Source organism: Marmota marmota, unplaced genomic scaffold (genome assembly GCF_001458135.2).
Source record: "Marmota marmota marmota unplaced genomic scaffold, marMar, whole genome shotgun sequence".
NCBI classification, from domain to species: Eukaryota; Metazoa; Chordata; class Mammalia; order Rodentia; family Sciuridae; genus Marmota; species Marmota marmota.
In genome coordinates, this window is record NW_026000021.1 from 4,047,140 (window position 1) to 4,065,526 (window position 18,387).

An 18,387-nucleotide genomic window follows, 5' to 3' on the forward strand; every position below is an offset into this window, starting at 1 on the left:
TTTTATAGAAGTATTAAGTTTTGTCTTTAATTATATAATTTTTGTTTCATATACTGTAATGACCCATTGTTGACATAGAAACATTTGCTATTGTTGTAACTTCTCATTTTGTTGATTAATGTATAATTTGTCTCTTGTAACCTTTCTTGATTTAAATTCTATTTTTATAATATTAGAGAATACATCTCCGCTCTGTTTTAGTTACTACTTGCATGAAATCTATTTTTTTTTATCCTTTCACTCCCAACCTAGTGGTGTGTTTGAGTAACTCCTTCAGAGATATTCTTACTTTTTTTTTTTAAATCCAATCTGTCAATCTCTATTTTGTGGCTAGAGAATTTAAGCTACTTACATTTTTCTATTTTTCTCCTATATACCCTATAGGCTTTGACCCTAACTTCCTACATTACTATATTTTTAAGTTTGGTGAAATATTTTAATTTCTTTCTCATATCCTTTTGTGTATATCCTATTACTATTTTCTTTGCTGTTACCTTGATGATTACATATAATACCCTAAATTTATAACTAACTTTAATTTACATTAGATTAACTTCAATAACATGCAGAAACTATACTGATTTAGAGCTCTGCCCACTTATTTCAGTTATTGATATCACAAAGCTATATATTTTTATGCTCTGTCCCAAAATATTAATAATTAGTTTTTAGTGCATTAATCTCTTAAATATTGACAAAAATAAAATGTAGAGTTACAAACCAGTGCTAAAATAATAATGACTTTTAGATGAAGAACTTTTAATGTATTAAGTTCTTAAATCATATAGAAAACAAAAATGTAGTTACAAATATTTGTTTCAATAATATTATTAACTTTTATAATTGTTAACGTATTTATATTGCTTTGAGTTACTGTCTAGTTTCCTTTCATTTAAACAAATTGGATTCCCTTTAGCAACTATTATTTTATTAGTGCATTGTAGTTATCCATAATAGTGGAGTTGATTGTGACATAATCCCTTTAGCAATTCTTGAAGGTCAGATCTGGTGGTTACTTCCACTAGTTTTACTTATCTGTGAATGCTTTAATCCGTCTTCCAGTTTTGAATCTCTTCTATATATATGTTACTTTCCTGTTACTTTGACTTTTGACAGTTTGATTATAATGTATCTTGTTGTGTTTCTCTGAGTTCATCTTATTTGAAGTTGTTGAGCTTCTCCCATATTTAATTTTTGTCTTTTATAAAATTTAGGAATATTTTGCCATTATTTCTTCAGATCATCTCTATGATCCTTTCTCTCTCTTTTGCTTCTGACACTCTCATAATGCATATTTTTATTGCTTACTTTTTGCCATCCCTAAGATTCTATACAGTTTTGGGGCGGGGGTGGTACCAGGATTGAACTCAGGGGTGCTTGACCACTGAACCACATCTCCAGCCCTATTTTGTATTGTATTTAGAGACAGGGTCTCACTGAGTTGCTTAGTGTCTCACTTTTGCTGAGGCTGTCTTTGAACTCATGATCCTCTGGCCTTAGCCTCCCAAGGTGCTGGAATTACAGGAGGGCACCACCACGTTCATCTAGATTCTATACATTTTTCTATACTCTTTTTTTTTGCATTAGGCTTCTGAGACTCAGTGGTTTCAAATATCTTATTGTAAATTCACTGATTTTTATGCCTGCTCAAATAAGTCTTGCATTCTTCTAGTGAATTTTTCATTTCCATTATTGAATTTTTTGCCTTTACAATTTGCATTTGGTTATCTGCTAGGCTCTTTATCTTTTTATTGACATTTATATTTTGTTAATCATGCTTTTCAGTGTCTCCACACCTTCTGTTACTTTGGACATCTTTAAGACAACAATTTTAGTCTTCTTTTAATAGGTCTAAAACCTGATCTTTATTAGCAATTTTATGTCATTTTTTTTCTCTAAGATCTTATTTCCCAGTTGCTTATTCTTTGAGATGTTTTATAGAGAACTGGAAATTTGAATGTTACAATTTAATATCTCCAGAAATCAGATTCGTTTTACCCATGATTTGCTGCTATTTTTATTTTATTTATATTTACTTATTTGTTTATTTATTTATTGCAGGCTTTATTCAAAGAATTATCCTCAGTGTGAACTTAAGGTTTTCTCAGATCTTATCTTTCCTTATGCATGCACAGTGACTTTCTCATATTTCCCAGTGTTTTTTCTCCATATTTTCTCATATATTGAGTTGCTTTTGATTGCCCAACTTACTTAATGAATGGTTTCTAAAATGGGAAAAGGTGGAAATTAAAGAGGGGAAGAGAAGATGGGCTTGCAGTAATGGTGGTGAAGAGATTGAGAAAATGGGTGCTTGGACCTGTGTCTGTAATTCTATCTTAAATGAATACAAAGAACACAAATGTCCAGAATTTGGATTGTATGATCCTTGTTGTCAACCCTGGTTTCCAGGAGCTGGGTATCTCAGGAACAGCTGCCACAGGACAGGGTTGGTAAAATATAGCAACTGCTGAGCTGAGATCAGAAATAAACTGAAATTAACTACAAATTACATTCAAGCCTTTGCATGGAAGTTGGAAACTTCAAATAGATTCTAGAGACTTCAATAATAATGTGTCTACTGGTATAAATGCTACCTAGCAGGGGAGACAGATTTCTGGTACTTCTACTCCACATCTGACTAGTATCTTCTCCCAAAACATTTCTTTTTATAAAACATTTGCTACAGCTAATGTGTCTACTTACTATCTTCTCTGAATAATGCATTTTTTGGTATTACTTCAGGTTATTTTGCCCCACTTAATATACCCCATCAAAACTGCTTTCCCTTACATTTAACAGGAAATTCTATTAAGTCATTTGAATTCTTACATAAGCCTTTTTTGTAATCATAAATTATGTGAATCCTTCACAATTCTTCTCTTACCACCAGGATTTCTTACCACTAGGATCTTTTTTATAGCAAGTTAAGAGTAGAAAATGGAAATTAAGAATAACAAATTAATTATCTCTAGTTAGCAAACACTATAGAACTATTCAATTTATTTAATGTGAAACTGTTTAAAGTATTGTAATGATTCATCTCTAATAAAATCATACTGTGTTTTTTGGTGACTATGAATATTGACAAAGCCTGTCATACTCACATGAAATATATCATTGGCCATTTATAAAGATACATGTCTTACTTTATTAAATTCATGTTTGTATGCACACAAAATAAAGCCCTGATATATACTGATTTCTTCCCCAAATTTCCCAAAGATTTTGCAAATGTCATTATAAAGTTACAAAGAACTTAGGTTTGATACTCCTCAATACATGACACTAAAATTCCCTAAACTATTAAAATTCATATAGTTTTAAAAAATATATGAAAAGCAAAAATAAAAAAAAATTATATTTAGTGTTTTAGATCTACAAGAATACATTAACCTCCCAAAAATTATTAGTAAAGTAAGGCTATCATCTCAACTTTAAAAATTAAGGAATTCTCAATTTTGATAGCTAGCAATCACTGAAGTCAAAATCCATTTTCTTGCAATATTATGAAAGACCTAGAGTTTTTGTATTTTCAGCACTTTCTGTAATTTTCTTGAATATATAAAAACATAAGGAATCAATAACAATTGCTAATAATGCAACTAGTTTGGCATATGTGTGTGTTTCTCTCAGGCTTGGAGAATAAAAGTCACTTAAATCTAGCTAAAGTTTTAAATATTTCCAAAGAACTCTCTATTAATAGAAAAGTGAAATTGTATTGGTTTCTGGGTTCTGGAATTTTTTAACTTTGAATTTGCCGGGCCCAATGGGTCAGCTCTACTGTTCATAGAACTAGAGTAAAGCTGGTAGAATGAGAGCTCCTACCTAGATTGTATGTCCCACTCACCAATGTTCCAGAACACGCTGATTGCCTGACTTCTCTGAATCAAATATGCATCATCACATCTAGTTGAACTGCTGTGACCTCTAATGACACTTTGCAGGAATATTATGATGTATAGACTTGAGAGAGTCCTCCAGATGTATATTGAATATATTCTTTTCAATTTTCTCTAAATATATACACAAATGATAAAGGCAAACATATGACCTATACTATACAGTATCAAAACCATTGTGTTTATGTTTTCATTTTATATCACTGGCTTTTATTCGTAATTATTTATTCAACTATGCATTCATTTAGTGTTGAAATGATACTGAATACAGGAATTCTGTAGATTTTTTTTATAAAACACAACCATAAACTTTGAAGTGACTTCAAATATAATGCCTATAAACTGTGTATATGCATTTTTCAATATTTTAAAGGAGCTACGATTTTCAAATGTTCCTTTGGTCTAAGCACATACAACTATATTAAATATGGGACAAATTTAATACCAGGGATAGCCATAATTTATTTTATGATTGATTCTTCTTTACATTATAAGTAGGTGTTAATTTTAATATTCTATTTAACACTAAGATTAAACATTAAAGGAATGTCTCCACCAAGAGAAAAATGAAAGTCTCTAGGTCAAAACTATTTCCTATATCAAACACTAATCTAATATTCAGAGTATAAGCTATAACTTTGAAAAATGAACAAAAATGTTATAGTACATTACTCCTCAATTCACTTCCAATCTTGCATATTCTGCCTTGTTTTTTAACCAATGACTGTAAAATTTTTTTGAACTTTATCAAATTAGACCAGTGTAATATTTCAAATGATCTCATTTTACTGCGGATGCAGATTGGCTACCAAGAGAAAAAAATAACTTACCCAAGATCATGTGACCAAACACTCTTAGAGAGACCACATCTGAGGCTTAGGTACTTTCAGATTATTTCAGGATCCAGAATATTTTCCAATGAAAATAAGCATTAAATAATAACAGTATATCATTCTATGTCCCTCTTGTGATAAGAAATGTATTGCCCCACTTCCCTATTTTGCCAATAAGCTTAAGAAAATTTATTTTTTAATTTATTAGAATAAAAATTATGTATGCCTTATTAAGTGAAATGGTTATATTTTCAAAACAATTATAATGATATGATGGTTTACATATTCCTCTTTATAAATCAAGACCCACAGAAAATAAGAAATAAATACCAACCACCCAATTGTAGTGTATGTAGCAATTCTAATTTTTAAAAAAATCTAGAAACTCCATTAAAGGATTCTTATAACAGCTTGAGTAAGGGTTGTGCAATCAGAATCACCAAAGATAGCCCCATGCAGTGGTGCACTCCTGTAATCCCAGCAACATGCGAGGCTGAGACAGGATAATCATAAGTTTGAGGCCAGCTTGAACAATTTAGTGAGAGCCTGTCTAAAGATAAAATTAAAATTTTTAAAAAGACTGGGGTATATTTCAGTGGTTAAAGCTCCTCACTGGGTTCAATCCATAGTATCTCTCTAAAATAATTACTAAATTACTAAGATAAATAGGCTAAATACATATTGATTAAAGTATCAAGAAGGTAATTTCACTGTGATTATTTGTCAGGTTAAAACTCTCTCCCTCTTAAAAAAAGATTAGCTGAAATTAAATAATACAAAATTGACAGAACCCTAAAGAAAGAAAAAAAATCACATATCCACCACCATTACTAAGGAAATAAAAGTTCTAGAATAATAATTATAAAGATTGATCTAATAGGTACATAAAGAAAACTATGCTTAAGAAATGCATAAATATTTCATTATGGGAAACATGTATAATAACCTCTACCAAACCATAAAGCAAGTCTCATCAATTTCAAAGTCAATATTATAAAGACATATTTCTGAACACTAAAAATTAGTTTTAGCACCAATTTCATATTTTTGTAAATTAAAAAAAATTTCAGTAATAAATCCTTAAAAAAATACTAGACATTCAAAATTACTACAATTAGATCTTATTTAGATACTATTGCAATCAAATCTTTTAAATAAAGATTAAACATAGAGAGTATTCTATAGACTTTAGTGTTTACGTTAGAAAACAAAACAGAAACACTAACATCCAAATAGAAGAAGCAAATACATTTAAAATTTGGTATATTATAAAGTAAAATACCAAGTAACAAATATTAACATTTAAATATAAAGTTACAAATATTTAAAAATCTGGTAAAACTAGGTATTGGTAAGGATATGGAGAAAAGAGAACTCTTGTGGGTGCTGACAGATATAAACACACTTGGACAATTTACAAATCAATTTGGTAATGCTTAGTACATTTGAGCATGCATGTACCACTGGTCATATTCCGTGACCAGTGTTCCCTTGGGAAATTCTTTACATGGGCACCATAAGACATGTATAAGAATATTATTTTGTTTAAGCTTCTTTTTATATCACTAATTCTCTTTGAAGTTTGTGATATTTAAAATGCAGCTGGTGAAAAAAAAAATACCTCTCAAAACAATATTAGACGATTCTTATAAATTTTGGAATAAAGTTTTAAAAATAAATAATCCTTTGAGTTTTGCATAAAAATTGACAATATTAGGTAATAGAAATTGCCCAGGACTAGGCCCTAATATCCTTGAACATCTTCTAGGTTTAGTTATGCAATAGTTGAAAAACCTTTTTGTTTATAAATTAATTGTTAAATAATACTAGTATCATTTGTTATATTCTTAAGCTAAAATACTCAAAAGATATAAAGAAGTTTAGAGAAACAGGATGATTATATTACAAGGAAATGACATCTGTAAACATGTTTCATAGTGCAATGATTGATAGGGCTGGGTGCATACCGATGCCTGTTCTTACCAGTTGCTGCCCTTGGACACCCCAGGCTGCATATTGCAAGACGGAGTCCTCTACTTCTGGAGGATTTAGCTCCCAAACTTCCCTTGAAAACATGTGAATATTTTAATGTGAACAAGTGGACATCTACACCAACAATTAAGCTGAACATTTGCTTAGGAAAATCAGAAACTCAAAGAACTTACCTTGTGTGTATGTTGTAAATCACATATGAAGCAGTATATGAATAATGAAAAATCTGAAATAAAAAAGGAAAGAATTGTTGACTATAGTTTAGAATAAAGACTTCATTTTAATAAAATAATATAAAATCCAGATGTAAGAAAGAAATCCAAAAATGAAATATTCTAGTTTAGGAGTTCATTGCCTCTTCTTCTTACCATTGATCCTATACTTTATTCAGTCCTCTATATTTCAGAGTATAATTGCTATCCTTAGAATAATTGTGATTAGATTGATTTCTTACTCAAAATATTCAATGACATCCACAGCCTATAAAATAAAGTTTATCTAGCAGTTACAAAATTTCTGGTCTAATTCATAGGTCTTTGATCCACTTTGAGATGACTTTTGTGCAAAAAAATCCAATCAAAAAATGATCAGAAGAATTAAACAGACATTTCTCAAGTGAAGAAATACAAATGGACAACAAATATATGAAAAAAATGTTCAACATCCCTAGCAATCAGGGAAATTAAAATGAAATCTACATTGATATTTTTATCTCATTCCAGTTAGAATGGCAATTGTCAAGAGTACAAATAATAATAATAATGGTGAGGGTGTGAAGAAAATTGTACAATCATACACTGTTGATGGGACTGCAAATTGGTATGACCATTTTGGTAAGCATCATAGATATTCCTCAAAAGACAGGAATGAAACCACCATATGGTCCAGCTATATGTCTTCTTGGTATTTATCCCTCAAATCAGCACACTGTAGTGATAGAGCCACTTCCATATTTATATCAACACAGTTTGCAGTAGCCACATTATGGAACCAGCCTAGGTGCCAGTCTACAGATGAATGGATAAAGAAAATGTAGCATATGTACACAATGAAATTATACTCAACCATCAAGAAAAATGAAATCACAGCATTTGCTGGTAAATGGAGGGAGATAGAGAGTATCATGCTAAATGATATTAATAATATCATTATTAAATAATTAATAATTAATAATAATTCAGACTCTGAAAGTCAAAGGTTAAGTGTTTTCTCTCATATGTGGAAATTACAGTAAAATGGCATGGAGGGAAGGAGGGACACCATGAAAATGTAAAGGAGATCAGAGAATGGAGATAGGTGGTTGAGAGGAGGAGGGGCAGGAAAGGGGAGGAACAGCAAAATGAGATTGGCCATATTATGTTGTGTGCATGGATGTACCCTGGTGAACTCCACCTTTATGTGTACCCTTGAAGCACCAATTTACGAGAACAATAAATGAATGCAGGAAAAGCCAGTGGAGTAAATGATGGGATGGGGCAGAAGGGGAAGGAGGGAGGAAATACTAGGCACAGAAAGTATCTTCCATACATGTGCGACTATGTCAAAATGAACCCCACTATTACTTATAGCAATAACAATAATAAAAACATGAAAAATAAAAAAATGAAATTCAAACATTTTGATTCAGTGTTCAAGGATTTTGCTTTTTTAGCTTCTTCATGTTTTCCTATCCTCAGTTTACCTAGTCTACACTTCAAGCAAATTAGGAGAATTCTGTATATATATATATATATATATCCTGAAAGTTTTCTGCTTTGTTTGTCCTTTTTAGTCCAAGGCTACCTTAACTGACATAGGCATTTTCCCACATTATAAAATAGCCCCTGAATGGAGCTCATAACTATCTCCTCAACTGGACTCCATTTCTCTCACAGTTTACTGTCTGACTCTTAGGATATTTCTAAACTCTAGTATAAATATATACATATTTTAAGTGTGTCTCTTTCCCATTAGAATGTTATCAGGTGCAAATACGTGTTACATTTGCATTTTTCACATTTTCTAGCTCAGGTTCATATTTACATGAAACACTTAATTGATATTTGTCAAGTAATAGTTCTGATGAGGAAAAAAATCCACGTATGTTCTAGGATTTGCTGGTTAAGACAAAGTGGGATAGTACCTCCCACCCCTTCCCAGTAATAGTTATAAAAATGATATATCAAATGGTTGGTTTCAAGTAAATAATCTTCAAGATATTTCATTACTATCCTTAAAGAATCCTGTTTCTTTTCACAGGTATTTTCCCAAGGATTAAAACACCCATTGCACAGGGAAATTAAATCTGGAACATACGACCGTAGTAAATAACACAAAAATAACACTATATTAAAGAAGAAGAAATACTGTAATACAGAGAAAATGAAGAGAATTGCAAAAGAGACATTAGGAAAAAAAAGTGACGAGCATGCTATACTTCCATAAAAATCATTTTTCTTGGAAGCCATGTGAATCTAGTTAACAATATTTTTCTTTACCTAACTATATTGTTATGTTATTATTTCCAGGATTTATATTGATACTTTTATCTTTCAGTATATAATTACATAAGCCTCTTTTATCCTAGAGTGGATGCACACATGGCACAAATATTATAATACTGACAATTAACACTCCCTAGCAGTCAAATTGTTATTTCTTCTTGCTGCAATAATAGCTTCAATTAAACTTGATTGGTCACATCTTTGGCCAAGTAGTAGTAATGTTCTCTCTTTGCTTTGAAATTCAGCCTTTCTCATTTGTTACAGTGTTGTGTTTTATAATAAGACTTCATCCTTCCATTCTTTTTCAAACACTTAATTCGGAGATTGCCTTCACTCTCAGATTAGAGAAGCAAAAATATCACCTCCTGGTGCCTATTTTGGCATTTGCATTATATCCTATAAATTTCCATATCTGACTACAAAATTTAAACCTTGAATCTACTATTCTGACAAAGAATTAAGAAATATGACCACCCCTGTCAACATTCTTTTCTGTCTCACAAAGTTTTGTTGCCAAAGCAGACTGCCAAGTTAGCACTTGGTCTTCAGAGCCGACAAATGTGTTCATGATGTATGAGTAAAAAGAAACTATTCATCCCATCCATTAATACCTAACACACTGTCCCTGATTTCCAGGCTTACATCCATCTTAAGAGAAATAGTTACTGTGCAGCATCAGTTTGGGCAAAACAGAACCACCAACCAAGCAATGAGATACAACTGGGCATATCCATCGAACAACAGCCCCCTCTTTAATACTTGTTATGGAGGTCGCTGGCTCTTCATTAAATGTGAATCCTAAGTACTTCAATGACCCTCTAGTGGTGTAAACTGGACAAAGAGAAATGTGAATCTGCTTTCTACTTTATGGTTCTTAACCTATTACGTTTGTTTCCCTCAGCCTGTGTGCTAAGATGGAAGGTCATGATCAAGGAAGCAACCTTGAATTGCCTGCACACCTTGGCACATTTAAGCAATAAGTCATAGATTTTGGTCTTCTCTATATGTGTGCTACCAATCCAGCAGTTTGCCATATATAGGTAATTGTCTTTTACCTAGCTTAGAGCTTTTTCCTCTAAATTCACTGTGTGTGTATGTGTGTGTGTGTGTGTGTGTGTGTTTATTCCCAGTAAGTCTCAAATACTTCTTGTTTTGTAATTTTCAATAATAATAATAAAAAAAAAACACATCCAAAGCCCGCAGCAGAAAATGAAGTGTATGAATAGGGATGGGAGATATTAAACAGAGAACTCTCTCTGGTTCTCTCTCTCTTCTTGCATGTGTAGTATTCCTACTTTTTTTTTTTTTAACAATACTCACTTTCTTTTATTTTAGACTCCTTTTCATTATTGGCTAGGCAAAACCTATCCATAATGAGTGGGTAACACAGGGGTCACTTAAGGTTAGGAGCAGTGTGTGCCCTTGCCCTATAATGATTGGTTGCTGCAAAATGAGAGGTAAATTGAGGTGTGATGAGATCTTTGGGGACAAATACATTTCACAGTCAAAAACTGCATATTCATCCATTAGATACTGTATATGTTTATATATTTTATGTTACCCTGAACTTATGAGAAACAACACATTAACTCATGCTTGAGTGAAATGTATCTAACACATATATTTTCTCCAGAAGACAGATCACAGCCTTACTGCACTAACAGAAGACAGCAACACTTCAGTACTATATTTGGGGGGGGCTGTGTTCAGTGATGGGGAGTAAGTTTAAACAATGATATCACCAACAAAAAGCACAAAAACTGCCAAAAAATATAGTGCTGACTAGATTGTGGAAAAGATACTTGTTTATATAATAAGAGCGGAAATAAGGAGCACAGTGTTGACTTTTTTTGACATTAGCTGGGAAACTAGGCAAGGCAACCCACATGTTCTGTTGCTCTGCACATGTCTGCAGATGACTACTAACGCTCCCAGAGCACTGACTGGGAAACAAGTAAATATGGGCAAGTAGCCTCACATTTGTCAATATAGAACACAGAAGGAATGAAAGCTGTGTTCATTACAGAAATAGAGCATGGAATACTACTGAAAAAAAACAACAAATAACTCATACATATTTAAAGCCTGCCAGAACTTGAACTTGAAAATAGTATAGAAGTTTTCTACCATTAGTGGCACTTTGTACTCTGCAAATGAAAATTAGCTATATCCCTTTATTTAATGAATGCCTCTAGCAATTTCTCTGGTACAGGTACTATACTAGATATTATGTTTTATTAGCATAATAAAAAGCATTGAAATTGGATAAAATTGAAGTGTATCAGTTAATAGTTTTTATTTACTCCTATAGGTTGTCTGTCAGTATTTAAATCACTGTTGGGCATCAATTATGTGCAAGCTTAAACATTAGGTTCCTTGCCAAATGAGAGGACCAAAATAAATGTGACTCCTGTTCCCATGGAGTTTATGATCCAGTAGGGGTGACAAGACTGAGATACATTACATTAGTACGATGTTGAAGGTTGTGTTTAAATAAGGGTTTGCAAATTATAAGCCCATAGGCTTCTTAAGAAGTGATTAATCTTTTGGTGTCTAGATTGTCTTATAAAGAAAATAATAGTTTATTTATACACTGAATAGATTAATATAGTTGAGAAAAAGACAACTAGTTTTCCAAACTTGAGGTTGTCCTACTTATAACAACTCTTAAATTGAGTACCCACTACATATCAGACTGTTGAGTGTTTGTATGTTTTATATAATTTGACATTTAAATCAATCTCAAGGAGTAGATATTATCATTCTTAATTCACATGATAGGCTCTATAAAGCTTAAACTTAAAATTGAAAGTTTAAGTAAGAAACAGTTACAAGCTGTGCTCAGATGTTTCTGATTACAAGCTACTTTGTGATCTAATCTCTGCATGCTATCATTCAGGAATCCAGTTCGTGAAGCACAACCCCAGATTTGCAAAAGATTCACTTGGAAAAAATCAATTAAGATACCATTCAAAGATTCTTTGACAGAAATATGCATGAATTAATTTTGATTGCCCCAATTAAGAGAGATTTCCTTTTGGAAAGATGATCTAATATGTCAGATTCAACATATAAATCCCCTTCTTCTTTAGCTGTTTTCACAACTTATTTTCCACTTAAAGTAGTTATTACCTAAGATATATGTGAGTTTTCATATAAATGAATGTTATGCTCACAAGAAAAACAGCAGAACATTCTTATTACTTGTGTTTGAACCAGGAATTTTCCTTCTCCGGTAGTAAGCCTTTTGCTTCACTGCAGTTAAATTTCTGAACTGATATACATAACATTCCTTTTCATGCCTGGAGAATATTTAGAATAGGATTATGGTTTTGCCATTGGCTCAATCAGTTAGGAAAAATTAACTGAGAGAAAGCAAACCTCTGAGTCAATACCATTTATTAAAAACGCCCGTGAAGAGAATTGATGATATAAGCAAAAGGTGTTCTCTTAGAAGGCAAGATGATGCCAGGTTTGGACCAAAAAAAAAAAAAAAATGAGATACCATTTTAAGATAAGTGAGTTGTGACTCTGTTATTTGAAGTATTTTATTATGCAGTTAAGAGCTAGGGTGATGTGGTAGGAGATAATTGTGTTGTGAACATGATTCACAAAATCATAAACTGCAGCTCTACAAAAATATTTTCAAACATTTCATTACCGATAAAGCTTTGTGAACACAAAACAAATGTTGGTTGAAAACAAAAATATGGGAGAGAAAGAAAGGCGCAAATCTTGCTAGTATTTTTAATTCCTTTTTAAGTTTTCTAAGTGTTCACTGTAACCTTATAAAATACGATTATCCATCCAATACGCACACCTGGCATAATCAGGATTGGAATTAAGATCTTGCTCATTCCAAAATTTATTTCCTTTCTACTGAAATGAAAACAGAAAAAAGCAAGCATGATAGGAAACAGTAGAGGAGTCAGCATTCTTCAATTACATCATCTTTATGATAATGGGCAGACACAGTAAAATACTCAAGGTGGTGAGTTTAAAATTAATGTAAATGAAGAATATAAGGTTTATGTGTTGTTCAAATTAAGCTATAATTATATCAAAAACTAGGAAAATAAAAAAAAATTGCTAGTCAAAATATAACAAAAATAAAATAATAATAAACTATTTGTCACAAAACCAGTTGAGTTATTTTGTGAACTCATAGGCATCAAGATGCCATGTCATACAATATTATGGTAAATTATTATTAATATTCTTCTTTGGTTCATTTGCAGGTAACAGGCTTCTCACTAGAAAGAATAGGATATTGTTCGTACAATTGTAACATCTATAGTGCATTTACTCCAGATTGAAATACAATACGTGCAGCAATACTTTCAGAGTATAAGAGCTGACAACCTGATGAGAACATATAAAGTAAATAAATTTTCATTTAACATATTTCTTTAAGAAAAAGGGATGTCTGGTGACTCCAATCTTCAAAGCATATAGAAACCAAAAATTATGTTGGCAACAGTTTTCAATTTATGTAGGAACACTTTGCCTAGGATATAATCCAAATGGCCTACATAGTAAGAGCAGCCAGTTCAAGAAGTTTATACCTTATTATACAACAGGAGGTTCTGGAGTGCCCAGAACATAAATCATTTCCTGATATAGTCCTTATTAGATAATTAAACTAATCATATTATAATCAAACTTCCTTTAATTGTTCTTAGAACTCAGTTCAAGAGATGTTCTCTCTTACATTGCAAATGCCCCTCTTTGCAATTAAATACTTTCATTTAAAGACCCTCTTCATTAACTAAGGCAAATGCACAACTTCCACATTAATGGGCCTTAAATTACTTCCTACTTATCATCATTTGAAAATATCTACTTTGAAAACCTGAACACCACTTAAAAATCAATTATTGACAGGACAAGTAGGTTTTCAATATATGCTAAAATAAATTTAAACATTGTTTCACTTCCTATCAATCAGTTTTTCTCCCTAGAATACTGATGCAGAAAAGAATTTAGGACAGAATGAGAGAAATATTCTCATGGTTTTTCTGCTAAGCCTAGGAATGAGAAAGGAATGGATGAGGATCGCTGTTCCAACATACAGGTGTTGACAGGCCTTGTGTAGGGAGCCAAGCCTGTGCCTAAGGAAAGTAGTTGTTTTAGTTAGCTTTTTCACTGCTGTGAAAAAAAAAAAAAAAAAAAAGACCTGACCAAAACAACTTTAGAGGAGGAAATGTTTACTTGAGGGCTCATGGTTTCAGAGGTCTCAGTCCATTGACAGTGGGCTTTGATCCTCAGGTCTCCAGGTGAGGCAGAACAACATGGTATAAAAGTGTGGCAGAGGGAAGCAACTCACATGATGATTAGGTAGCAGAGAGAGACTCCACTTGCCAAATACAAATACATAACCCAAAGCCATGCCCCCCAATGCCCACCTCCTCCAGCTATACTGTTCCAGCCTTTGGTTACCACTGAGTTAATCCCTACCAGGGGATTAATTCACTTGATTGGATTAAGGCTCTCAGAATCCACTCGTTTCTCCTCTGAACTGTGTTGCATTATCTCACATGTGAGATTTGGGGGGACACGACTCATCCATCCATAACAGTGATCATGGTGGCAGTTTTGGTGAGGAAGACCTCTTTTCTATTTCTGAGGGGGCAAGTACTATTTTGTGTGTTCTTCAGCATGTTACTCAAACAAAAGGGAAAAAAACTTTGTTAACTCATCAATGAAATGAAGAAAGTAATATATATCCAACAGTTACATCATGAAGAATAAAGATGGAAAATGTTTAGCTACTACCTGAAGCTAAGGCAAAAGAGAGTAACCAGAAAAGCTCAAATTTATTTCAATTGCAACTTGTTACTTTTTTCAATGAAAGTCTTGCTACCAGGAGGAAAAAAAAAATCATTGAATGGGATGTATGGATTTTGTATTAGTAGTTTTTCACAACATTATACCTGCCATAGATAATTATTATTCACCTACATTGAATGATTTTAAAAATATTAGAAAAAAATAGGATAAGATTTTGAAGAATGAATAATAATTTATGCATTTACCTATTCATAGCTATTTAGGTTGGCCAGATTTTCCACAAAGAATTCAAAACACTGACCTTATTTTCAATGCCTATTTAAGCATATCCTTGGTATGTACTCAGAAGCTAAATGTATAAACCAGAAGATTTGCCCTTGTTCGTTACATTCACTGCATGTTAACAAATCATTTTATTTAGAAACCTCTAAAAATCTGAAGTCATTTTTTTAAAACATGTTTTTGGACCATGGTATCATTTATTGTTCAGTTTTTCATTAAATCCTCCACAATCATCTCAATCTAAGAACATGTTATACAGTAATAGTGAGGCTGTGGGCTGGGTGTTAAAGTAACTGTATAATCTGTTTGGATCAACATGTACTGTGCAAACTTGGACCAGTGACTAAACTTCATCTGCCTCAGTTTCCTGGTAATGATCACATATTCGATTAAAATAAATGGTGCTCTTTTAAAGGATGGAGAATTATTGGAGAAGTTAATAAAGAAGAAGTCTTGGCAAGAAAAGGGTTGTGGGTTGAATACACTTGACAATAACTAACCTTGGGATAAAAATATAGGCAGACATCTATAAAGATTAATGTGTTCTTTATATGCTGCTTATGAAAAATGAGCTGAATACTAAAGTGATGAGAAAGATTTGTTGTTCAACAGGAAATGGAACTCTAGAGACAGCTTTACGGAGCAATTACTCTAATGGTGACATTAATATCTGAAGACAGTTGTTTTCTCCCATAGTAAAGGTAACACTCTACTGATTTTCAACATAAAAACCCCCTCTGACCTCTATTTGTGAGGTCCCTGATGGCATGGAACTCAAATACGTAAGGGATTGACTTTCACTCTCTACCACTTCATGTATATTCAACTGGACGGGCATGTAGCTCACATCAACCTGGTGATTATTAATAACAAAATGTTCTTCTTGAAGTGGCCAAATCCTCAGCCCTGCAGCTTAGCTGAACCAAAGTCTTAAAAATGCCAGAGACATTACTTAGAGGCAGTGCTCAAGAATAGACCTTTTCCCCTCTTGGGAAAGCTGTAGGTCACATGCATGTAATAACTGCATCAAAGGCAAGAGAGAGTACATATAGTTCAAAGCAGAAATCAGAATTTCACAGGGAAATAATAGAAAATAAAACTGAAGCATGTGTCTGTTTTCTTCTGTGTATTGCATATTTGTGTTTAATTTTAGAAGACCAGTATTCTACCTTGACTCTGAATTTTTCTTCTTCTTTTTAGAAAAAAAAAGTGTATTGTACCATGTTCTTCAAATATTTTGAATCATAGAAATCATTAGAATTACTGTATAAATATAGTACTGGAGTCAACTAAAGAGATACATTGAAATTTGCATCATCTTTCCATGTGCCTGGGATCAACCTTATTGTCAGGCTGATTTGGATTATGCTCCTCTGCTCTGTCAAAACCCTCACTGTTTACGCCTAAAGTTACTGAACAGAAAAAGAGGGTGCTGGAAAAGTTCGATCACAGTGCATGATAAAAGGGTTTCAGAGTCAATGTTCTTCCACAATGTAAATAATGTTCTTCCACAATCCCCTCTTTTCAATTTAGACTACAATAAGGCAGTTATTCTAAAGAAATGTGGAATGTTTTAACATTTCCTCTCAAAGGAGAATGGTCAGAACCCAGAAATACGAGTGAAACAGTATTAAATAGCATTCTTTATTTATTTATGTTTTTTTTTTTTTTTTTAGTACTGGGGATTGAACTCAGGGGCACTCAACCACTGAATCCACTCAATCCCCAGCCCTATTTTGTATCTTTTTTAGAGACAGAGTCTCACTTAGTGCCTCACTTTTGTTGAGGCTGGATTTGAACTCGTGATCCTCCTGCCTCAGCTTCCAGAGCCGCAGGTGAACGCCACTGCACCCAACTTTAAACATCATTTTTTTTTTAGTTTTATTGATTTTATTTTTTTAAATACATGACAGTGGAATGCATTACAGTTCTTATTACACATATAGAGTACAATTTTTCATATCTTTATATGTAGAGTATGTTCATGCCAATTCATGCCTTTATACGTATACTTTTTTGCATTACAATTCTTATTACACATATATAACACAATTTTTCATCTGTTTATATATAAAGTATGTTGACACCCAATACAATATCATTCTTGATTCATACAAAGAAAGAGGAAATCTAGGCTTAGGGTAATAAATACTTGGCAGCAGTCATTGCACAGTAAACAGTAAAAACGGGCCTGTAGAATTTACAGTGGTATCAGTAGATACCGAATAAAAAGTAGATGACAAAATGAATGTTCCGGAAAAATACAATCATCACAATTTGTTGGTTAGGACACTTTATATGCTCTTGGAATTTAACATGAAGCTCTAGGTTACATATCTGGAAAATAAGGATAATTTTGGGATCTGCCCTGTAGGCTTGTTTTGTGAGTTCAATAAGACAATGTTTGTAAAGTCCTTGATATATTTTAAGTGTCCTATAAATATTAGATACTATAATCCTTATTATTTGAAATACTATGCTTGAAATAATTATATGATTAATTACTAAAATTTTTTGTTGTACAGTGACAATAATTTAGCCATTTAAAACCTTTGTGTCTTACTTACACAATTCTGATAAGTCAATTACACAGGCATTCTTAGACATATCTAAAACTCCTGAATATCAATGGCATTTAAAATTATGGGGCTTGGAGTGAAATAAACAGGTAGGAAATAACACTGACAAAATTCTACTTTAGTCTGCCTTTTCTTTGTATGGAAATACTCTAATCACATTAGCTCTGTGACATGTGATAACTGTTAGAAATAGAAGGTTAACTAATCCTGAGGTTGAATAAGAGGTAGTTAACTCAATAATAAAATCAAATTGTGTTTCACTGGGAATATAACAAAGATGGTTTATTAAACCAGAACCTTGGTCATAAATAATTACACTGCTTTTAAGGTGAGAATGAGAAAAAGAAACTTCCCATATGCTCCATTGGAAGTTACATAAGCAAATCTTTGCTCTGCCTTTACACAGGAATGATGTGAGAAAGTCTGTCTCAATTCTACTATGTGTAACTGTAACAAGAACATAGACTCTTCACCTGGGCCTACAAATGTCCATGGGAGTCTAAAATCAGGATAAAATATTTCATCTCTG

General features: G+C 32.5%; 1 protein-coding gene across 2 annotated transcripts in view; it reads right to left on the reverse strand.

The window, feature by feature from the left end:
* Nucleotides 1-18,387, reverse strand: part of Dpp10 (dipeptidyl peptidase like 10) — a 1,278,687-nt gene that overhangs the window by 128,675 nt on the left and 1,131,625 nt on the right. For both annotated transcript variants that reach the window (XM_015501723.2, XM_015501724.2), the window contains exons 6-7: nt 6,898-6,950; nt 6,716-6,797 (exon numbers count right to left, since the gene is read on the reverse strand). In XM_015501723.2, the coding sequence (XP_015357209.1) occupies nt 6,716-6,797; nt 6,898-6,950 (135 nt within the window). The remainder of the gene's footprint in view (nt 1-6,715; nt 6,798-6,897; nt 6,951-18,387) is intronic.